Source organism: Gekko japonicus, unplaced genomic scaffold (assembly GCF_001447785.1).
Source record: "Gekko japonicus isolate JY-2015 unplaced genomic scaffold, Gekko_japonicus_V1.1 scaffold870, whole genome shotgun sequence".
Taxonomy (NCBI): Eukaryota; Metazoa; Chordata; class Lepidosauria; order Squamata; family Gekkonidae; genus Gekko; species Gekko japonicus.
The window spans coordinates 570,517-591,966 of NW_015163627.1; the positions used below are offsets into that span (position 1 = coordinate 570,517).

General features: G+C 46.7%; 1 protein-coding gene across 1 annotated transcript in view; it reads right to left on the bottom strand.

Annotated features, from left to right (window-relative positions):
* The window catches only part of NBEAL1 (neurobeachin like 1), a 161,903-nt gene that overhangs the window by 140,249 nt on the left and 204 nt on the right, over positions 1-21,450 (bottom strand). Inside the window, 1 exon segment of the mRNA XM_015407508.1 lies at positions 20,315-20,792. Coding sequence (XP_015262994.1) covers positions 20,315-20,365 — 51 coding nt within the window. The 5' untranslated portion in view covers positions 20,366-20,792.

Consider the following 21,450-nt stretch of genomic DNA (forward strand, 5'->3'; position numbering starts at 1 on the left):
CCCCCCCCACTTTCAGGGGCCGTAATCTGCCTTATATGCCGCCAGCCCCACCCTCAAAGAGCCCTGTCATGCCTGACATGTCCGGCTAGATGACATCACCAAGAGGTGACATCATCACTCCAGGCATGTCACGCAGGGGACACACTCTAGGATTTGGTTAAAAACTCTATGGTGACCATAGAGTTTTTGACCAAACGCTAGCAGGCCCCCTGCACAAAGTGCCCAGCATAATGACGTCACTTCCAGGGGATGTCATCGCTTCACATGCCGAAAGCTCCAGGTACCCCGCCCAGAGCCCCCCGCCAGCAGCCAGACAAGACCTGGCAACCCTAAGCTGCTTCCAAAGCAATCTTTTTAAAAATCTGCACAGCCAATCAAATCTCCGATAGCTCGCTGAGCAAAAGCCCCACCAGGCCCTGCCCACTTTCTAAAAACACTTGGCGGGCATCAGGAGAGGTGTCAGCGGACACCACGGCGCCCACGCACACCATGTTGGCAAGTCTTGCTGAATACCAATTTTCTCTTCTATCAGCCCACGGGCATGCTGAGGTTGTGAAATCAGGTCCTGCTTTCTGTATCAGGGCATCCAATCAGAATCCTGACCTCTAGAGAACGGTCTTTACCACCACAGTATCAGAATGTGGCCCATACTGTAGGAAGGTCTTTCTCTTCTTATTCGTCCACAGGGGGCATACAACTTGTTTCGTTTCGGTTTGCTTTGTGTTGATTTTGTGGCTTAAATATGTTTTAACCTTCTTTCTACTGGGGAAAACGTGAGGGCGCTGTACAGCTTGACGTAAGTGGCTTTGAGACCTTAGGAAAAGCAGCCTAAAACGGTTTAAAGAAATTCACTGCTAGGACATGGAGGAAGAGGCAGGAGAACAAGCTGTGGCCCCAGCTACTGCACAAGCTGAACAGTCACTAGGGCCTGCCAGCCCACTTCCTCCTCTCCCCCAAATTTTGCCCCCCAGGCAAGACTGGAGAAGGTGAAGTCCTAGAATAAAAAAAATGGGTACCTGGGCAGAGCCCACAGATGACTAACATTCTCTGCTGTCCACACTTACAAGGCTTCTGTCACTAAGATATAAGATCCATACATAAGAATCAAGCCAACAGAAAGCAAGAATTACATGCATAACTCAAGCAAGTGAGCCCAGCTGCAGACTACATATCTACATACAGTACCCACACACAGGCAGCAGTAAGCATTTTTTTAATGCCCCAAAACACTGGTGGGCAACTTTTAAACGATAAACAAACAAAAGCAGGGCAGGGACGCAGGACTTGACGTGCTACAGCATTTCTCTTGGTTTTCTGGCAACTGGATCGAAAGCAAAAATAATAATAATCTTGAGTCAGGGCATCTTTTTCCTGGTCATTTAGCAATCCCACCAACACAGGAACAGGATTTGTTCAACTGCAGTTGCCATGATCTTCCATTACACAGTGTTGGCCACCTGAATGATGCCCTGTAAATCACGGGCGCAGCCAACCGCCCAACTCGTTGTCATTTAGGCTCACACCTGCCTCAGTTTCTTCCTTGCCCAGAGTGCCTGACTGCGTAGATCAGAGGTGTCGAACTCATTTGTTACAAGGGCCGGATCTGACATAAATGTGTCTCTGTCGGACTGGAATATGTGTGCCTTAAAATATAATGCCAGGTGCCCGAGATATAACTTTATAAAGGACAGCAGCGGGTAAGCTCTGAGTTGGTGTGTCCTCACTGCAAGGCCCCATGAAGCAAAGGGGTTCTGCTTGACTGCTTCAGACAAGGTTGTTCCACTGTGCTGGAGCCACAATCATAATGGCTCTGCCTACTCGCCTGCCCCAAGCAGCTTCCTGTTCCCTCCCTTGCACCAGTGGCTCGCAGGCTCGATAAGAGCCTTGGACGGGACAGTTCCGGCCCCCGGGCCTTATGTTTGACACCCATGGCATAGACAATGGCTTACAGAAGCCCTCCTGCACCCCCAGACCTCAAAACCAGATGGGACTGTCATTAGTAGTTCAAAAGTCAAACACCACAGGCCTCCCAGGTTTAATAACTTCACGTAATCCATTCATTTTTCCATCTCCCAGGGCCCACAGGGAACCAAAGACAGCCATTCTTGAAAATTACTCCCATCTCCCAGACGTCGTTATTTAAGAGTCAGTCTTGCCAGCTCACCCAGTTGCTTCATCATTTCAGGCTGTTTTCACTGAAATGTCTGGGCATATTTAAGTACATTCTAATTGCTAACAAATGGCTCATGGTAATTAGTTCCTACAAGTAGCAGAGGGAGGGGGGGTAAAACACCATCGCAAATGGCAAGCTGTTTGTTCCTTACCAGATTAAGGCCAGAAACTGGATTTTGCGCAGATCTCTGGGCTTTGACACAGAACCAAAATAAGTGGGGAGCATGTTGCAGGGGTCAGGATTCAGAAAATGCCAAGACACACAAACCCCTTTTCAGGATTCTCTAAGGCCCCTTTCAGACAGCCTTTGTAATCCATTTTGGTCGCCAGCTGCTAACGGATTTTTTGTGTCATTTCAGACACAACCGTTTTAGCAACCGGGTGCTAATGGATTCTATTTACCTTTTCATACAAAGCCGCTTGCGTCCAGTTAGTTAGATAGTTGCGTCCAGTTCTTGAGGTAAACTGCTTTCTTCAGTTTTCACCTCTTCTTTGTGCTTCTGAATCGCTGTAGTGTGCTGTTTAAAACATCTGCAGTGCTTCCAATAGCACCACACTTTCCCCCCACCCTTTTTTGCCGTGCGATCTTCCTTGAACTATATTGGTATATATTGGTATAGCGCTATATTGGTATATATTGGTTTATCACCACAGCGCTCAACTTAGAACGTTCCCAACAAAAAATTCAAGGAAGATCACACCGCAAAAAAGGGTGGGAGGGAAAGCATACTGTTTGAAATGGCCAGATCCCTTCAGAGACAGCTCATTAACAGAATGAAAGTCACGGTATGAAACCTCCGTCCCTGTATCGTTTTACTCAGAACCGGGCCAACAACGAATAACATTCAGTTTTGAATAGTAATGTGAAAAGGGCCTAAAGCTCTCAAAGGGTCTGAAACAACTGGATCCCCCCCCCCTTCTACCTGTAAAGAACACTCAACTTCTCTCCATATTCCAGCCATTCCGGATGTACTTGGTCAGTGGGTGGCTTTGTTATACAGTCTGTGGTTTGGATCCTGCAAAGAATTTGCATGGTTGCAGGGGGGGGGGCAGGTTTTGCTGAATGCCCCCCTACCACAAGAAACCTCTGATTCCTCTCCAAGCTATTCTGGGGGGGGGCATGTCTACCACAAGAGGTGGAGATCAACAAAAACCATGCGCCCTCCCCCCCACGTGCACATGGAAATTCTAGGCCTGACCCAAGTCTGTATCGCCTACACAAAGGATCGGTCAGTTTTCTATTAGATATAGTCATATCATTAAGTTTGACCGTACTGTACAGACGTAATACCCCTAGTTAGCCAGTTCACTTGCAGAACTAAACACTTCATCTCATAGGCATGATGAACGGCTGCAGAAAGAGCTCTGTAAAAATCTTTTTTGCATGCTCCACCCTCAAAAGATAAGGCAGTGACCATGAAAAGATTATGAGCATCAGGTGTACAGAAAGAGACACCTGATGTTGCATGATATGATACTATCAATGTCTTGCAAGCACGCTGCCTCATTGCACATACAAGGTTACCAGGATAGAACATGTGAGAGCCCACTCAAATGGCAGCTGTGTGTGTTATGCGTGTAAACGCCATCAAGCCACAGTCAACTTATGATGACCTCGCAGGGTTTCCTAGGCAAGAGACGAACAGAGGTGGTTTGCCATTCACCTGCCTCCGGATAGCAACCCTGGTCTCCTCTGGCAGTCTCCCATCCAAGTCCCAACTAGGGCCAGCCCCGTTTAGCTTCTACAATCTGACAAGACTTGGGCTAGCCCGAGCCCAGCTCAGGCAACAGAGAGCGAGTGGATCAATATTCTGAGACTCATCCATGTTTGAATCTGATCTCCTATTCAACTATGTCTTCCCTTCCTGCGGATTTGACCTACTCGTATTTATTCTAAAATCCTACTTTTCCAGGTCCTCCAGCAGACTTATAAACTGCTTGCTGCTTCCAAATGTGGTGATGCACATTGGAGCCAAGAATCCTAACTATAAATACACGTTGATGGGGTCCGAACTGGCAGAGACTGACCAAGAGAGAGACCTTGGAGTCGTAGTAGATAACTCAATGAAAATGTCGAGACAGTGTGAGACTGCAATAAAAAAGGCCAATGCTATGCTCGTGATTATTAGGAAGGGAACTGAAAACAAATCAGCCAGTATCATCATGCCCCTGTATAATTCAATGGTGCGACCTCATTTGGAATACTGTGTACAGTTCTGGTCACCAAACCTCAAAAAGGATATTATAGCACTGGAAAAAGTGCAGAAAAGGGCAACTAGAATGATCAAAGGGGTGGAACATTTTCCTTATGAAGAAAGGTTAAAATGCTTGGGGCTCTTTAGCGTGGAGAAACGACAGCTGATGGGTGACACAATCGAGGTTAGAACGGATAAAAGGAAGTACTTCTTCACCCAAAGAGTGATTAACACATGGAATTCACTGGCACAGGAGGTGGTGGTGGCTACAAGCATGGACGGTTTCAAAAGGGAATTAGATAAGCATATGGAGCAGAGGTCCATCAGTGGCTATTAGCCACAAGGTATAGATAGGGGCTCTGGGGTAAGTGATGCTCTGTCTTCTTGGTGCTTGGGGGGAGGGCAACAGTGGGAGGGCTTCTAGTGTCCAGGCCCCACTGCTGGACCTCCTGATGGCACCTGGTATTATTTGGCCACTGTGTGACAGAGTGTTGGAATGGATGGGCCTTTGGCCTGATCCAACATTGGCATCTCTTATGTTCTTAAGATTATGCATGGGATAGAGCAGGCAGAGAAAGAAGGACTTTTCTCCCTTTCTCACAATACAAGACCTCGTGGGCACTCAATGAAATTGCTGAGCAGTCAGGTTAGAACAGATAAAAGGAAGAACTTCTTCACCCAAAGAGTGATTAACACATGGAATTCACTGCCACAGGACGTGGTGGTGGCTGCAAGCATGGACGGCTTCAAGAGGGAATTAGATAAGCATATGGAGCAGAGGTCCATCAGTGGCTATTAGCCACCAGGTATAGATAGGAACTCTCAGGATGGGGCAAGTGATGCTCTGTATTCTTGGTGCTGGGGGGGGGCAACAGTGGGAGGGCTTCTAGTGTCCAGGCCCCACTGCTGGACCTCCTGATGGCACCTGGTATTTTTGGCCACTGTGTGACAGAGAGTTGGACTAGATGGGCCATTGGCCTCATCCAACATGGGCTTCTCTTATGTTCTTATGTTCCAAACAAAACACCTCAGGAAGACAATTAAACTAGTTGAAACCTGCAAGAAGTGCTCCGTATGGAGGCATCTCCCAGGGGTGAATTGAGCGTGCCGCAAATTGAGTCTGAAGAACGAGGGAGTGCTGCTCTAGCACGCGATGCACCTTGCACACAGTTTACTATACCTTGGGGTGGGTTTACCGCTAGCCTATAGAGCAAAGGAACAGGCAACAGCTCTGGAGCACAGATCTGATTATAGGCCCCAACCAGACCCAAAGACACACCAGCTTCTGCGTGGAAAGTTCCTCTGCCTGTGCCATTTGTGGAATCCATGCCAAGGGCAGGTGACCTTCAGTTAAATACAGGGAGGCCTGCAGGGAGCTGGACTGTTGTACCCTCAAGAGCAGAGGTCCCCCGACCTTTCTGAGCCTGTGGGCACCTTTGGACTTCTGACACTGGGTGGTGGATGCAATAACAGATCTGCTGAAGCCCAAGTACGGGGGGAAAGAGGGGCAATTTTAAAAACACGGCTGGGAAAGAGAAGTCAGAGAGGATAAAACCAACACTATGGTGAAAGCTGCCACTGAAACAGCATTATTTTAATCTACACAGGCAATCAGATCTCCAGTGGCCAATCAGATCCCCTGCCTCACCTTGTGTGGCGGTTAGGAATGTGGACTCTAACCTGGGAGAACCAGGTTTGATTCCCCACTCCTTCACATGTGGCTGCTGGTGTGGCCTTGGGTCAGTTACGAGTTCTTTCAGAGCTGTTCTCTCACGAGCAGTTCTCGAAAGAGTTCTCTCAACCCCACCTCCCTCACAGGGTATCTGTTGTGGGGAGAGGAAGGGAAAGGAGATGGTAAGCCGCTCTGAGACGCCTTCGGGTAGTGAAGGGCAGGGAAGAAATCTAATCTCTTCTTCTTCTTGTCCCACCCACTTTCTGAAAGCACTTGTTGGGTGCCAAGAAACATGTCTGTGGGCATCACAGAGCCCACAGACACCATGCTGGAGACCCCAACTCTAGAACCATCTGGAAACCAAGAGGTAATATATATCTATATCTACATATGCGCGCTCAAATTAAAAGAAAAAAGGAGACTTGCAGCATCTGAAAGACTAACATTTATTGAAGTGTAAGCCTTCATACGGAGCTGCGGTGGCTCAAGTGGTTAAGACGCTGACCTGCAGGCTGTGGAAGGTCGGTAGGTCAGCAGTTCGAGACCCAGGTGCCGCATGACGGAGTGGGCTCCCGTCTCTAGTTCCAGCTCCTGCCAACCGAGCAGTTCGAAAGCAAGAAATTGCAAGTAGATAAATAGGTACCACTTCGGTGGGAAGGTAACAGCGTTCCGTGCGGAAACGTCTTCGGGCAGCGCTGGCTCTTCGGCTTTGAAACAGAAATGAGCACCGCAACCCTAGAGTCGGACTCGACTGGCTTTCGAGCAAGGGAACCTTTACCTTTTTTAAGCCTTCATAGATGGCAGCTCACTTCAATAGAAGTGAATTCTCAGTCAGCAGATAGATGGGGGGGGGGGATTTTGAACACTGGGTTTAAAGGCCACGGTTCTGACAACCTTCTTCCGATATGCCTGTGGCCAGCCCCTGAGAAACATACTTCACCAGATGAACATCCCCACGTGGCATTTTGTGACAGGAATAACTCAAACAACACACTGTTGACACTGATAAAGCTATGAACCAGGATATGATAAGCAATATTAAGAGGGCATACAATACTCCCCCTTAAAGATGTAGAAGTTCAGTGTTAAAAACACAATTACTTTTCCTAAAGCCGAAGCGGACCACATGCAAATGTTTTGATAATAGCATCACAGCGCCTCACTGATTATTAGCTCAGTCACAGCATCTTTTGAAAAGGAGTTAAAAGAGCTCTTCCATCTATCCGCGCCTCATACTGGATTAGTCTATCCTGCAGCGCAAACGAAAGGTTCATGAGGTAAATAATCAGTCTTAACCACCTGATAACAGAGATGCCCTTAAACTTTATCAGCGTCATCGAGAGAGAGATACGGATATGCCAGCAGTCACCAATTATTTGAGAAAGATCAAGGAAGCAACCAGTATCTGCTCATAAAAATGATACTTCTAGATGAATTGCGAGGATTTAGTTCTTCACTGCTCAGTTTGAGTACCTGTCTTGGACCAAATCTGGGGGAACGTGGTTTCTTGTTGTGCCTGGTGTTAGACAACTTAAGAATTTAACTTTCATATTTTAATGTTAATATTTTACATTTGTTATTTGTTTTTATTTTGTTTTACCTTATTGGTTTTAATGTCATAAGTCGCCATGGGACCCTTCGGGCGAACTGATTCTAAATTACAAGCAAAGAGTCTTGCAGAATATGTGATCTTATTATACCTCAAGACAAATGTGGACAAACACGACCTAATCAGAGAACAAGTATAAAGAAAGCAGTCGTGAGCGTCTGACCCACAAATCAAGCAGTCAACAAGACTGGCAAAGAAAATGCTTAATATGTATTACAGTCTGAAGCACTACAACACAATAAATCAATTCCTACAAATCACTAGAAAATCCTAGTGGAAAGGTACATCATTAATGTCACCTCCGGATTATATAACAACGTTTCAAAATTGGATCTTCCTCAGTAAATGTTAGAGTGGTACAAAAATTCTCTTGTTCATAAAGTGCTTTACAACATGAAAGATAATACATTCAGACAGGACACTGATCTCAGTAAATGTTCAGGCTCAAGTATGCCGCTAAGCTTCTAATGGATCCTAGGATTTTTGTACCACTCTAACATTTCCTGAGGAAGATCCAATTTTGAAATGTTGTTATATAATCCAGATATGACATTGATGATGTACCTTTGCACTAGGATTTTCTTATGATTTGTAGGAAATGATTTATTGTGTTGTAGTGCTTCAGACTAATACATAGTAAGCATTTTCTTTGCAAGTCTTGTTGACTGCTTGATCTTATTATATCTGCTAGAAATGACTGTAGATGGAATAGCATTGCATCTAGCAAGTGCAAATGCTCTGCACATTTGAGGAGCATAGGGGGCAGATAAATAGGGTGCCAGTTGGCCGGAAATTAAAGGAATTTCAAAATTCAGAGGGGAACGGGATTTTTTTGCACAGCTGGCAAACTTTTGCAGACCACCAGCAGTTTTAAGACTGAGAAAAATGATAAAAGCCAATAATGAAAACCAGCAACTGGATAGTACAGCCCAAGAGACTCAATATGGTGCCAGCTTAATGGCTTTTAACCACAGCCACGTTTACATTTGTGACAGAAACCTTGAATGCACAACAGGGGGGAAAAATTCCCAAAGTAATTTGGTATCCCTCGTGCATCTGTGATTACTCTGTTTCACTTGAGTAGATGTTTCATCGCCCTAAGCTTCTGTGAATGAATGGACAGACTAAAATATATTACATATCATTTTCTAAGTAAATAAATCAAATACAGATGACAGACAGGTCTAATTATAGTTCAGTACTAGGATAACGAAAAAGTAGTATTGCCTGAAATCCTTGGGAATGAGTTGCATGGTAACCCCTAACTCCTGTTCTATGTCATTTTGTCGAGCCCTTAAAACAAATGGGTATTTAGACAGAAGGAACGGTTACGTTATTTAGTCTACATGAAAACCGGGAAGACTTGTACTCTACTTTTTTCCCAAAGTTAACAGGCAGCTTTTCACAATGACAGCAGATTATTCATGCAGACACAGCAAGCCCAAGAGGTCATTGTCTCATCCCCCTGAAAGTCAACAGAAAACACCTGAGTACCTAATGCTTAATCAATGAAATCTGTTAACAAGCCGCTAAGTTTAACAGCTGTGCTGGCATTCAAGGATCTTAGAGCATGTTTGTTTTTCTCAGGGCATATGTTATGTGAATCCACACAGCAGTTGCGCACAGTTCAGCATAATCCCTTCCACCTGCCTACATAACAGAAGAGGGATTAGAGTCCACAGCCCAGGTGGGCCGGTCCAGAGAGGGACTCCACGTAGGGTACACCTGCCATCTCTTGCACATCCAGTGCTGCCTCAGGAGTGCTAGGCCATGAGGTAGAAAACAAACACACTGACACACCAATGGGACCACTTAAATGTGGCAAGATGGCCTCTAATGGCTAGGAATCCAGCAGCAGGCATTTGCGGGACTAAAACACGTAGATATTTGAGAGTTGATACTCTAGTAGCTACTGAAACTTATCAAACCATAAGGTTTCTTCTCATACTTCTTGGCTCAGACCCTAACCAGGTTTTCAAACCTTTGATGGGGGACTAAATGGACCATTTTTTAGAGATATAGGGCTGCCAGCCTCCAGGTGGGGCCTGGGGATCTCCCGCTTTTACAACTGATCTCCAGCTGACAGAGATCAGCTCCTCTGGAGAAAATGGCTGCTCTGAAGGGTGGACTCTGTAGCATTGTACCATGCTGAGGCCCCTCCCCTCCCCAAATCTTGCCCTCTCCTGGATCCACTCCCAAAGTCTCCAGGTATTGTCCAACCCAGACCTGGCAGCCCTATACAGATACCGTGGACCGTCAAAAGACAAATAAGTGGCTTCTAGATCAAGTCCAGCCTGGGCTCTCCCTAGAAGCTCAAATGACTAAACAGAGGCTATTGTACTTTGGTCACATCATGAGAAGATGATCCTCGCCAGAAAAGACAATCATGCCAGGAAAAGCAGAAGATCCAACATGAGATGGATCGGCTCAAATCAAGGAAGCCACGAGGGCACTCAGTCTGCAAGACATGAGCCAAGGCTCTTAACAATAGGACATTTTGGAGGTCATTAATTCATAGGGTCACCACAGGTAAGAAGCGACTCGATGGCACTTAAGACGCAGGCAAATGAACCATCTCCTTAAAGGTCCAGGGGGTCACAACAGCAAGTTTATACTTTGAATAAAACTTTGGTGGTCTTAAAGGTGCCACTGGACTCTAAATTTGCTCATCTCCTTAAAGTTTATCATTTTTAGCAAGTTACGTGCTCTAGGTTATCATTAACGGTGTGTGCGCATTTTCTTTATTCTTGTATTGTTGCTTCTTTTGTTTATTTATTTAAAACATTTATTAACCCCCTTGCACAATTCAAGGCAGCTGACAATATAACAATTATGAAAAGCACAGTTAAAACCATATAAATTAAAAAAACACAACTATAAAAACACACAAAGTTCATGATTTAGATTTAAAAACTCCAGTTAGGACGGTCAAAGAAACAAAAACGAAATCAGTTACATGCAGTCTTAAATAAAACTTGTCTTCAAACACCCCCTGAAGATTGACAGTGATGGGGCCAGGTGCACCTTCCTGGGAAGGTTGTTCCACAATTGTGGGGTTGCCACCTAAAAGGCCCTGTCTCATGTGCCCAGCAGATGAGCTTCTTTGATTGGTGGGACAGTCAGGAGGGAGAAGACAGTCCTTCAGATATGCTGGTCCCAAGCCATGCAGGGCTTTAAAGGGCAAATTTTACCAGCACCTTGGATTGGGCTCCAGAGCGGATTGGTAGTCAGTGTAATTGCTGTAATATCAGGGTCATGTGTTCCTGGTAGATGGCCAGCATTCTGCACTAACTGAAGCTTCCAAACACTCTTCAAGGGTAAGCCCCAAGTAGAGCAAATTGCAGAAGTCCAAACTAGATGTGGCTAAGACATGGATCACTGTGGCTAGATCGGACTGACCCAGGAATGGGCGCAGCTGATGCACCACCTGAAGCTAGGCAAAAGCACTCTGAGCCAGTGTTCCCCCTAAACTGAGTTAGTGAGAGCTAGCTCACAGTTTTTTTAGCTTCCGGCTCACACATTTTTGTCTTCGCTCAGGAATGATGGCTCCAGAGCAGACTAATTTATGCAGGAGCCAAATCGCTCGCTCACAATTTTAATGCCAGTGGCTCACAAAGTAGAATTTTTGCTCACAAGACTCCACAGCTTAGAGGGAGCATTGCTCCGATCCCCCGCAGCCACCTGGTCTTCTAAGGTTTTAAGATTACCAGGTTTTAAGGTAGATTTCTACGGGCCGTGGGAGTCACTTTAACTGCACCCGTCTTCTTTGTTTTATGCACTCTGTCGCTTTGTTATCTTACTTTCCATTATTCGTATATATTCGACATGATTTTATTTTTCTTCTGTGGGATACTTTCAGATGTTTCTTTCAAAGAAGTGTGGGATGCAAGTAGTTTTTTTGTTTTTTTTAAAAAAAGAACAAATAAGGGAGTTTTTGAAGCACAGGACTCTTAACCACACGAAACCAAAAAGCTTTGTGTCCATGCATAACCGAACAGCCAAGCAGTTACTGAAGATTTTACCACACAGTGAAAAGTAACTATGCACTTACATATGAGACACGATTTAGAAGGATGTTTATTTCAAATGGACTTTTAGGGATGACTAACTCTGTAATAGGAGCTGCGGTGGCTCAAGTGGTTAAGACGCTGAACTGCAGGCTATGGAAGGTCGGTAGTTCAGCAGTTCGAGATCCAAGTGTGCCGCATGACGGAGTGAGCTCCCGTCTCTAGTGCCAGCTCCTGCCAACCTAGCAGTTCGAAAGCAAGAAATTGCAAGTAGATAAATAGGTACCACTTTGGTGGGAAGGTAACAGTGTTCTGTGTGCCTTGGTGTTTAGTCATACCGGCCACATAACCACAGAAACATCTTCGGACAGCGCTGGCTCTTCGGCTTGGAAACGGAAATGAGCCCCGCAACCCTAGAGTCGGACTCGACTGGCTTTCGAGCACGGGAACCTTTACCTTTACCAAACTCTGTTATGATTAATTTGACCGTGGCAGCCAGCAGGAAAACGAAGACATCGATTTATACCAGCGCGGCAAGGTTACAGCTGCCTCTTGGCCAGAGAGTGGTGGAAAGTCGCGCCAAGCCCCAGCCAACGTATGGCAACCCAGTCAGGTTTTCAAGGCAAGAGACATTCGGAGGTGGTTTGGCCATCGCCTGCCTCTGCATTGTGACCCTGGAGTTCCTTGACGGTCTCCCATCCAAGGGGTAACCAGAGCTAACCCTGCTTAGCTTCCAAGACCTGACAAGATTGGGCTAGCCTGGGCCATCCAGGTCAGGGGCCTTGGCCAGATACCACAGCAACACTTTCCTGAAGAAGTCCCACGGGTCAGGCAGATCATGTGAGAAATAAAACACTGTCCCTAGTTCTCAAAGCATGGCCCTCATCTGTGATTCCACACTCCAAACATCACATGAGATCCACATACGGGAAAGGATAGTCATACTGCACTAATAATTTGGGAACCAAACTGCCATTGTCAGAAACGTCACATGATACAGCCCACCACTGCAAGGTGGCGGATCTTTTTAATATTTTCCCACATGAAAAATTTCATGGGAAGTTCACATTGCAAGAAGCAGAAGAGTTGGGTTTATATCCTACCCTTCAGTCAAGAGTCTCAGAGCGGCTTACAATCGCCTTCCCTTCCTCTCCCCACAACAGGCCCCTTGTGAGGCGGGTGGGGCTGAGGGAGTCCTGAGAGAACTGGGACTGGCCCAAGGTCACCCAGCAGGCCTCATGTGTCCCAAAGTGGCTGATAATCACCTTCCTGTCCCCTCCCCCACAAAAGGCCCCTTGTGAGGCGGATGGGGCTGAGAGAACCATGACCGGCCCAAGGTCACCCAGCCAGCCTCATGTGTCTCAAAGCAGCTTATAGTTGCCTTCCCTTCCTTTCCCCACAACAGACACCCTTTGAAGTAGGTGGGACTGAGAGAGTTCTGAGAGATCTGTGGCTGACCCAAGGTCAACCAGCTGGCTGCATGTGGAGGAGTGGGGAATCAAACCTGCTTCTCCAGACTACAGTCCGCCACTCTTAACCACTACACCAAACTGGCAAGGACAAGGATCCTAACTCACCCTACCTTCCCACGACCCGGGGATTTCTGCTACAGGCAGAATTCACACTTGCCATTCCCCAGTACAATTCTAGGAGAGACAGTCCACGTTTTTATTTTAGGATTCTGGAGATTATAAATGGCACAGTGAACAAAATTCTGACTACAGCAGACTTTCCCCTTTTTTCAATCAAACCCTACTCGTCTCTCACTACAAAAGTGGCCAATTATTGCATTCAAACCACTCACTTGACTAATAGTAACAACAGACTGGGCAGAAGCCATGTAAGCACGAGCCAAAGAAATAGTTGGCCTAATTTCCTTCAATGAGGTGAAAGTAATTATGGGAGTAAAAGTCAGTGAAAATCTGTTCTTGCCTTAAATATGTGTGGTAATACTTTTTTCCAACAATCACAGTAAACCCAAGTATGTAAGACTGGCTGTAAATATATAGCACATATATCATCTTGTGTATAAAGCCTGAAGAATTTCCCGCCGCCCCCCCTCGTCCTCACAAGGTGACCGTCTTAGCTTCCAAAGACCTTTAGCAGAATTATACCCAGTTAAGTTCTTGACATGACAGCCATCCATATGTTCTCCAAAGCATCCATGTTCTCCAGGGGAACTGGCCTCTGTAGTCTGGAGTTGAGCTGTAATTCCGGGGGGTGCCCAGGTCCCACCTTATATCCAGGGTCTCCGTTCCAGAGATGGAAGGGCAGTTCTGTATTCAGCGGGCAGAGTAGCAATTTCTGCCAGATCCTCCCCCTCACTGCAGACCTTCCCCCTTTGCCCCCTTCTGAGGGCTGAGAGATTCCCCCCAGAACAAAATTTCAGAAGTGTTGTGAACGGCAGGCAAAGAAATGTAAGAAAGTCCCATTCCATAAGGTCTGTTTCCTTCTGTCGATCTTGTGGGATGCAGCCCACAAAATACAAGCACTAAGAGCCAGGTGTAGTGGTTAAGTGCATGTAATCTGGGAGAACCAGGTTTGATTCCCCACTCCTCCACTTGCAGCTGCTGGTGTAACCTTGGGTCAGTCACAAGTTCTGTCAGAGCTGTTCTCTAAAGGGCAGTTTCTGTTAGAGCTGTCTCAGCCCCACCTACCTCACAGGGTGTCTGTTGTGGGGAGGGAAAGGGAAAGGAGTTTGTAAGCCGCTCTGAGACTCCGAGTGAAGGACAGGGTATAAATCCAATCTCCTCCTCTTCTTCTTCTTAGCTTGTAAAGTAAGGAACGTGGCCCTTTCATGCAATATTTTCTAAACTATCACAAACAATTTCAATTCATCAACTCCCCACACTCCAAAATCTTTGCTTCTCTCCATAGATCAAATTCTGCGGCCAATTCACTTCCAAACCTGTAGCAGGATGGTTTATAACTCTATCAGCTACAGGGGGAGAAGGGGAAAAAAACAGGCACAAATGATGTGGCTGGTGCTCAGAATTTTGCACAGGAAATCATCTATGGGCTTTGAGCCATAGGCATTAGATTTCTCATGTATAAGTAGGGTTGCCAGCCTCCAGGTGGGGGCTGGAGATCTCCTGCTGTTACAACTGAACTCCAGGCAGCAGGGATCAGTCCCCCTGGAGAAAATGGCTGCTTTGGAAGGTGGACTCTTTGGCATTATACCACACTGAAGTCCCGCCCCTCCCCAAACCCTGCCCTCCTCAAGCTCCACCCCCAAAATCTCCCCGTATTTCCTAATCTAGAGCTAGCCAACCCTATGTATAAAGTGATATTCAGGCAGTCAAAAGTGCAGAGGTCATTTCGGGGGGGGGATCGCAGTTCCCCCGGGTGAGGTACGGGGGGCGGGGCACATGACGAAGCCCCGCCCCCTGCTTCCGGCCACCCCGCTTCCTGCCCTCATTCAGCCAGGAGGAGGCAGGAGAAGAGGGAGGGTAAGTTGCTTCCTCCCTGCCTCTCCCCACCCCTGCCTGCCTGGGGCCAGGGAGGGCCTTCGTGGGGCTTCCTTGCACTCCCGCCGGCCCTGCAGGTCCACCGCCGGGCCCCTCATGGGGCTCGGCAGTGGAGCTGCAAGGCCGGCAGCGGCGGCCAGGACCGTTGGGGGCAGGGTGTGTGGCCTTATGACACCCTTCCGGTGATGTCAGGGGGTGTGGCATATGCTAATGAGTTATGCTAATGAGTTCCCCTAGCTCTTTTTCTACGAAACGACCCCTGCAAAAGTGAATTCCGTTTCCCCACTATACACCACTGCCCGACCGAGACTGTCCAAACAAGCTCGGTGACGGTGACTTTAAAAACACACACAAACATTTTAAAGGCATTTGGAAGTTTAAGAACTTAAATAGAAAATAACAGATCCAGTCTTTCTTTGTATCTAGAACTGATCCAGCTATACAGTCAGGAAAGTTTTTATAGGTTTAAGCAGCAAAGGATGAACCTGTGCCAAATTTATGCCAGCCTTTAAAAAAAATAAATAATCTCTCTTCCATCTCTGCTGCAGGGCATTTGCTCGACAGAGCAGGCTTTTCTCTTCCAAACATTTTTTATTGGTTGTTTTAGTGTAATACCTTTCCTATCTGCTCATTAGAATAAATGCCCTCAAGAAGCAGAAGCGATTCATGCATTATGCAGCCTACTGACTTGGAAGCAAAAGCGGGAAGCCGACATGTTTTAATCCCGTGCCCTGATACAAGAAACAACAGGCGTGCTCCCACTGAAATCAAGCCCTTCTGCAAGTTTTATGGACTTCGATGGGAGAGATTAAAGCCCCTGCTTAAAAGCCCCATCCTTGAAAACAATGGAACTGAAAAGGGCTTGACTGTGTCTGGATTACAGCCAACATTCGTTCCATGGAGAATTTCAACCTGCACTAGGTGCCAGGGGTGAGGATGATATTGCAAAAGGGCAGTTAGTTATAACAGCTAGAATGTCCGACCAGAAATGGGTTCACATCTCCACTCTTCTACTAAGTTCAGGCTGGTGAGAGAGTACGCTGAAAGAGGTGAGGGAGAAATTGGTTCTAGGCGGCTTCCACATGTTTGAAATACCTTGCAATACTTTTGGGAAGAGAAAGCAGCAGCTGATGGATGTCAATCAAAACATAGAAATTAAAAAATCACGCCATTTATTTCTCAAATTGTAATCTGCATGCCCATCGCCAACAATCCCTCTGGCCGCCTTATTTTAGAACCGGAAGGAAACTGCCCTGCGGCAGAACTGACTTGACATTCGTATGGCTAGAAGTTTGCCTGAGATGGAGCTCTGTTCTTCAACAGCCAAGAGTCCCCTAACACAGGAGCATTATATAACAGGCTGAGTTGGTTTCAGTCTCGCTCCTTACCTAAATCCCTGTAGAAAGGGTCTACTATTTCCTCTTAAATACACAGCCTGTAAAAATACTGATTCAATAACAGAGGAGAGAATGCATTTATTGACCTGTAACTTTTAACTGGATTTGCATTTTTAAGTCAGTGTAGAAACAGAAGGAGGGGTTGGATTCCCCCCCCCCGCTCTTTCAAGCAAGCAGTATCCTAAAAGGTCGCATTTGCAGCAATTCCAAGAGGACTATTGGAGTCAGTCACCCCAGCTGACAAATACGAGGGCTGATGAGAACATTATGGCACTGAGACATGCTCCTCTGGCAGCCCGCAAACGGCACACATGCCCTGCGAACGTAAACAGCTTCAGAACTGCCAAAAAACCCACTAATAGACTCAAGTTGCCGGATGGGCTTTTACATGCGAAACAGAGGAACATTTTTCCATCCACAGATGCTGGCCCAGGAGAAGATGGCATCTTCCTCTGCTTTGGTAAGCCATAAATCATCCGGGACTTCTGCACTCCTTGACGTGTTCCAAAGTACAAATCTGCCCTGCGTTTCCAATCGGATTCTAAATCATCTGAAATTTAAGGAGGCCTGTCAAATTAAGACTTCATCCAATATTCATGACCACCAAATGTCTCTTCTCAAAACAGGGGATGCATCGGCCATTAAAGGAAACCACGTACACTTAGAAAGGAGAACTTGGAGGTTCTCAAACTGTGCTTTCTACAGAAGTGCTTAGCAGGGATGGTTCCGAACGTAGGTCCAGTTTTCCCAATTTGCCTTTGTCTGCGGGCCATCCTTGGTATCACCTCTTCCCACTTCCTTGGGCAAGTCCAAGGATGAGTTGAAGCTCTATCAATACAGTTAACAAAACATACCTGGATCACACCTAATAATGAAGTGCCGTCAAGTGAGAGCCAACTTCGGGTGACCCCATAGGTTTTCAAGGTGAGAGAGGAGCAGAGGTAGTTTGCCACTGACTTCCTCTGCGTAGCAAGCCTGATCTTCCACGGCAGTTTCAACCCAAGTACTATCCATGGCCAATCCTGCTTAGCTTACGTAAGAAAATTAAAAGAGTCCTGCTGGATCAGACCAATAGTCCATTTAGTCCAGCCTCCTGTCTCACACAGTGGCCAACCAGTTCCTCTGGATGGCCAACAACAGGGCACAGAGGCTGAGGCCTTCAAAGAACATAAGAAGAGCCCTGCTGGATCAGACCAATAGTCCATCTAGTCCAGCATCCTGTCTCACACAGGGGCCAACCAGTTCCTCTGGAGGGCCTACAACAGGGCACAAAGGCCGAGGCCTTCCCCCGATGTTGCCTCCTGGCTCGGAGATTCAGAGGCTTAGTGCCTCTGAATGCGGAGGTTCCCCTCAGTCGCCATGGCTAGTAGCCATTGACAGATTCATGGAGGTTAAGTCTATGTAATCTGATCGTCTTGGGCTAGACTGGGCTATTTACCCTGCTATGGCTCATGTCTACTCTGGAATTAACTCTTCACAGCCATAAGACTCATGCCTCTTCCCCCTACCCTAAGGCTGCCTTCAGAGGGATAATAACAATTTAAAGTCATTGCCATCTTCCCATCACACTACCAAGCATCCAGACAGGGCTACCACATGAAGAGTCCTACCCAGATCCTCAAAAACAAGTTTTCTGTGAAGCTGTTGCTGCTTCAAACCAGCTCCCCGTATTAGCCCCTCTCCACTCCCTTGCAGGTACAATACAGTTTTCCTGTTACATAAGCAATGCGGTTAGCGTTAAGTAAGTATACTGGAGTATAAGCTACCATAGCCTAAGGCAGCTCAGGCAATTAAGTACTGCAAGGGACAAAAGCTAGAGATTATTGCCAATATCGTTAAGTGGGAAGTTTCCACCTCAACATTTTCACATCTGTATAATACAGAATTATAGAATCCCAGAGTGGGAAGGGACCTCCAGGGCAGTGTTCCCTCTAAGCTGAGTTAGTGTGAGCTAGCTCACAGTTTTTTTAGCTTCCAGCTCACACATTTTTGTCTCAGCTCAGGAAGGAGGACTCCAGAGCAAACTAATTTATGCAGTAGCCAAATGGCTCGCTCACAAGTTTAACGCCAGTAGCTCACAAAGTAGAGTTTTTGCTCACAAGGCTCCTCAGCTTAGAGGGAACATCGCTCCAGGGTGATCTAGTCCACTCCCTGCACAATGTGGGAAACTCATGAATACCCCACACCCAAAATATGACCAAAAAACCTCCAGGATCTCCAGCCAAACTGGCCTGGAGAAAAATTACTTTCAGACCCCAAAGTGGCGATCAGCATTTCCCTGGGCGTGTAAGAAAGGGCCACAAGAACTAAGCACTGATGCAACCCTTCCTGCCCTCCCTCTCATGGTCTGCCTAAGTTCACAGAATCAGCATTGCTGTCAGATGGCCATCTAGCCTCTGTCTGAAAACCTCCAAAGAAGGAGCGCTCACCACCTCCCAAGGAAGCCTGTTCCACTGAGGACCCGCTCTGTCAGGAAGTTCATCCTAATGTTTAGCCGAAAACTCTTGATTTAATTTCAGCCGGTTGGTTCTGGTCCAACCTTCTGGAGCAACAGAAAACAAACTCCGCACCATCCTCTAGATGGCAGCCCTTCAAGTGCTTGAAGATGCTCACCGTATCACCTCTCAGTCGTCTCCTCTCCAGGCTAAACATACCCGGCTCCTTCAACCTTTCCTCATAGGACCTGGTTTCCATACCAGTGAAAGCTAGCAAGTACATAGGGCAATAATGAGCTTCTAAGCCAACGAGAACGTTTCCGCTCTCAAAGTTGGAAAACCCTTCAGTCTTTGTGTCGTGAATAACTAGTATACGAACAAGAATAACTAATATACAAGTAAGAACTACTGTACAAAGCCACATTACAAAAACCCACCAAAAGAACAATAATAGCACAACAGTCAAAACCAAGACAAGACGGACGCTAGAAATGTACTGAGCAAAAGTAGCAATTATTCCGAGAAAGTTAAGGCCCCATAAATTTGTACAGCAATAAATTCATACAGCAATAATGAGCTTCTATGCCATTATCCAGTAGCTGCTCTTCGCTAGTTGGGTTCAAAGAACAAGCAGAATTCATTCATGGAATAGATCTTTTTGGCCTCCCTCTTCCATGCGACTGCCTGAGAAACTGCTCTTGAAGGAAGTCACGGACTCACACTCCCCCACCGTGTACAAGAAGAGGCACCTCCGCTTACGGAAAAAGCTGGTTTGGATCCAGCCTGGAGGTTCTTCCAAACCACCTTCAGCAGCATTTTACACAGGCCTGAAACAGCTTCACCCATTTTGGAGGGGGAAAACCACCAGGAAACAGGAAACCAGTCCTGGCTCCTTGACAAATCTGCCTGTAGGATACAAGTCTTCTGTGCTCACGCTTTCCATTATTAGATGCACACCGAAAACATAACAGTGCGTCACTATCCACGTCCCCTACAAAATAGGATAATACAGACGGGGCAAAAACAACACTGACTATCTGAGCGATCCCTATTGCATCTGGCAATTCCTTTAAGAAAGCCATCTGAGTGACCCGGTGTCCAGAAGACAGCACCGATGTAATGGCGGTGGTCACAGCCAACTTACGGTGACCCCGTAGGGTTTTCAAGGCATGAGACACTCAAAGATGGTTTGCACTGCCTGTGTAGCAACTCTGGAGTTCCTTGGTGGTCTCCCATTCAAATACTAGCCAGGGCCAACCCAACTTAGCTTCTAAGATCTGATGAAACCAGGCGAGTCTGAGCCATCCTGGTCAAGACCCAAATTAATGCACAGCAATTTAGAAAAAAACATAAAAATTACCTTGTTGCAATACAGCATCCATAGTTCATACAGCCGCTCTCGGGATGCCATCCTTCACTTCCTGGTTCGTGGCCGCCGCAGAGTTCACTCAGGATCCTACCATGCTCGCTTAGTGTTCATAACATACAGTGTAGTTCCCGGGTTCGATTCAAGGATAAAGAACACGACGGCCTCTACGGCTACCGCCCAGTTCCAGAGGCTAAAGATGACAATTTGCCCTCTCCTTTTCATCAAGGCCAGTTTGGAAATTACTCCCTGCCAGTAAAATTAAGCCCGTCGGGCTTTGAGATGATGTGGGAATGGAACTGCTTATAACTCCATGTCATAAGAAGCGCTGGAAACGGCCAGGGATTGTCGTTCTTTGATAGACTCTCAAAATCATCATCTTCTGAACGCCAAGACAAAAAGTTTACCAGTTTATCAGTGTAGGAGAATAAAATCCTTTTGATGTCCCTGGTGGAAGGAGTAGACTGACCACCTGCCAAAAGAGAGAGTGTTCAATAAGGAAGCTGCACCTTATCCATAAGGAAGCTGCACCTTATCCCGTACCAACTAACTCCTCGGGCTCCTCAAGAAATGCTGGAGCTTGCGACACATACCCACCTAAAATAACACACTAAAGTTCAAGCTGAGGCGTTAAAAGAGTTACTTCCTTTGTTTTCCTAGCCACTTTTTTTTTTTTTTAAAGAAACTAGAATGAGATGGCAGCATTTTTTTTAACTAGAAAGAACACCCTTTTCCCACCCAGGGACGGTCCCTGCTGCTGGCTCCTGGACCATATACCCAAAGGCAGTCATTTCCCTTGGCCGTAGCGGGGAGCAGTGACTCATGAACGCCGAGGCTGGAATAGACTGTCAGGAGTCCAGTGGCACCTGAGGGACTGTTTTCTGACTTCTCTCCGGGGGTCAAGACGGAAGGCGCGGCGAATAATTTTATTTTCAAAGGCGGGAGAGAGAGAGAACCGTGCTCACAGCTGTGTCAAGAAGCAGCCTCCTGCGAGGCAAGGAATGCAGTTGTCTGGCTCTCTCCTTCCCCACCCATTAATTCCTGGCTTATTCTGAAGCCCGGCCGGCCGGCCGCCCACTTTTGGGATTCTCCCCCCCCACCACCACCCCTTTGGCTTCTCCCCTGGCAAT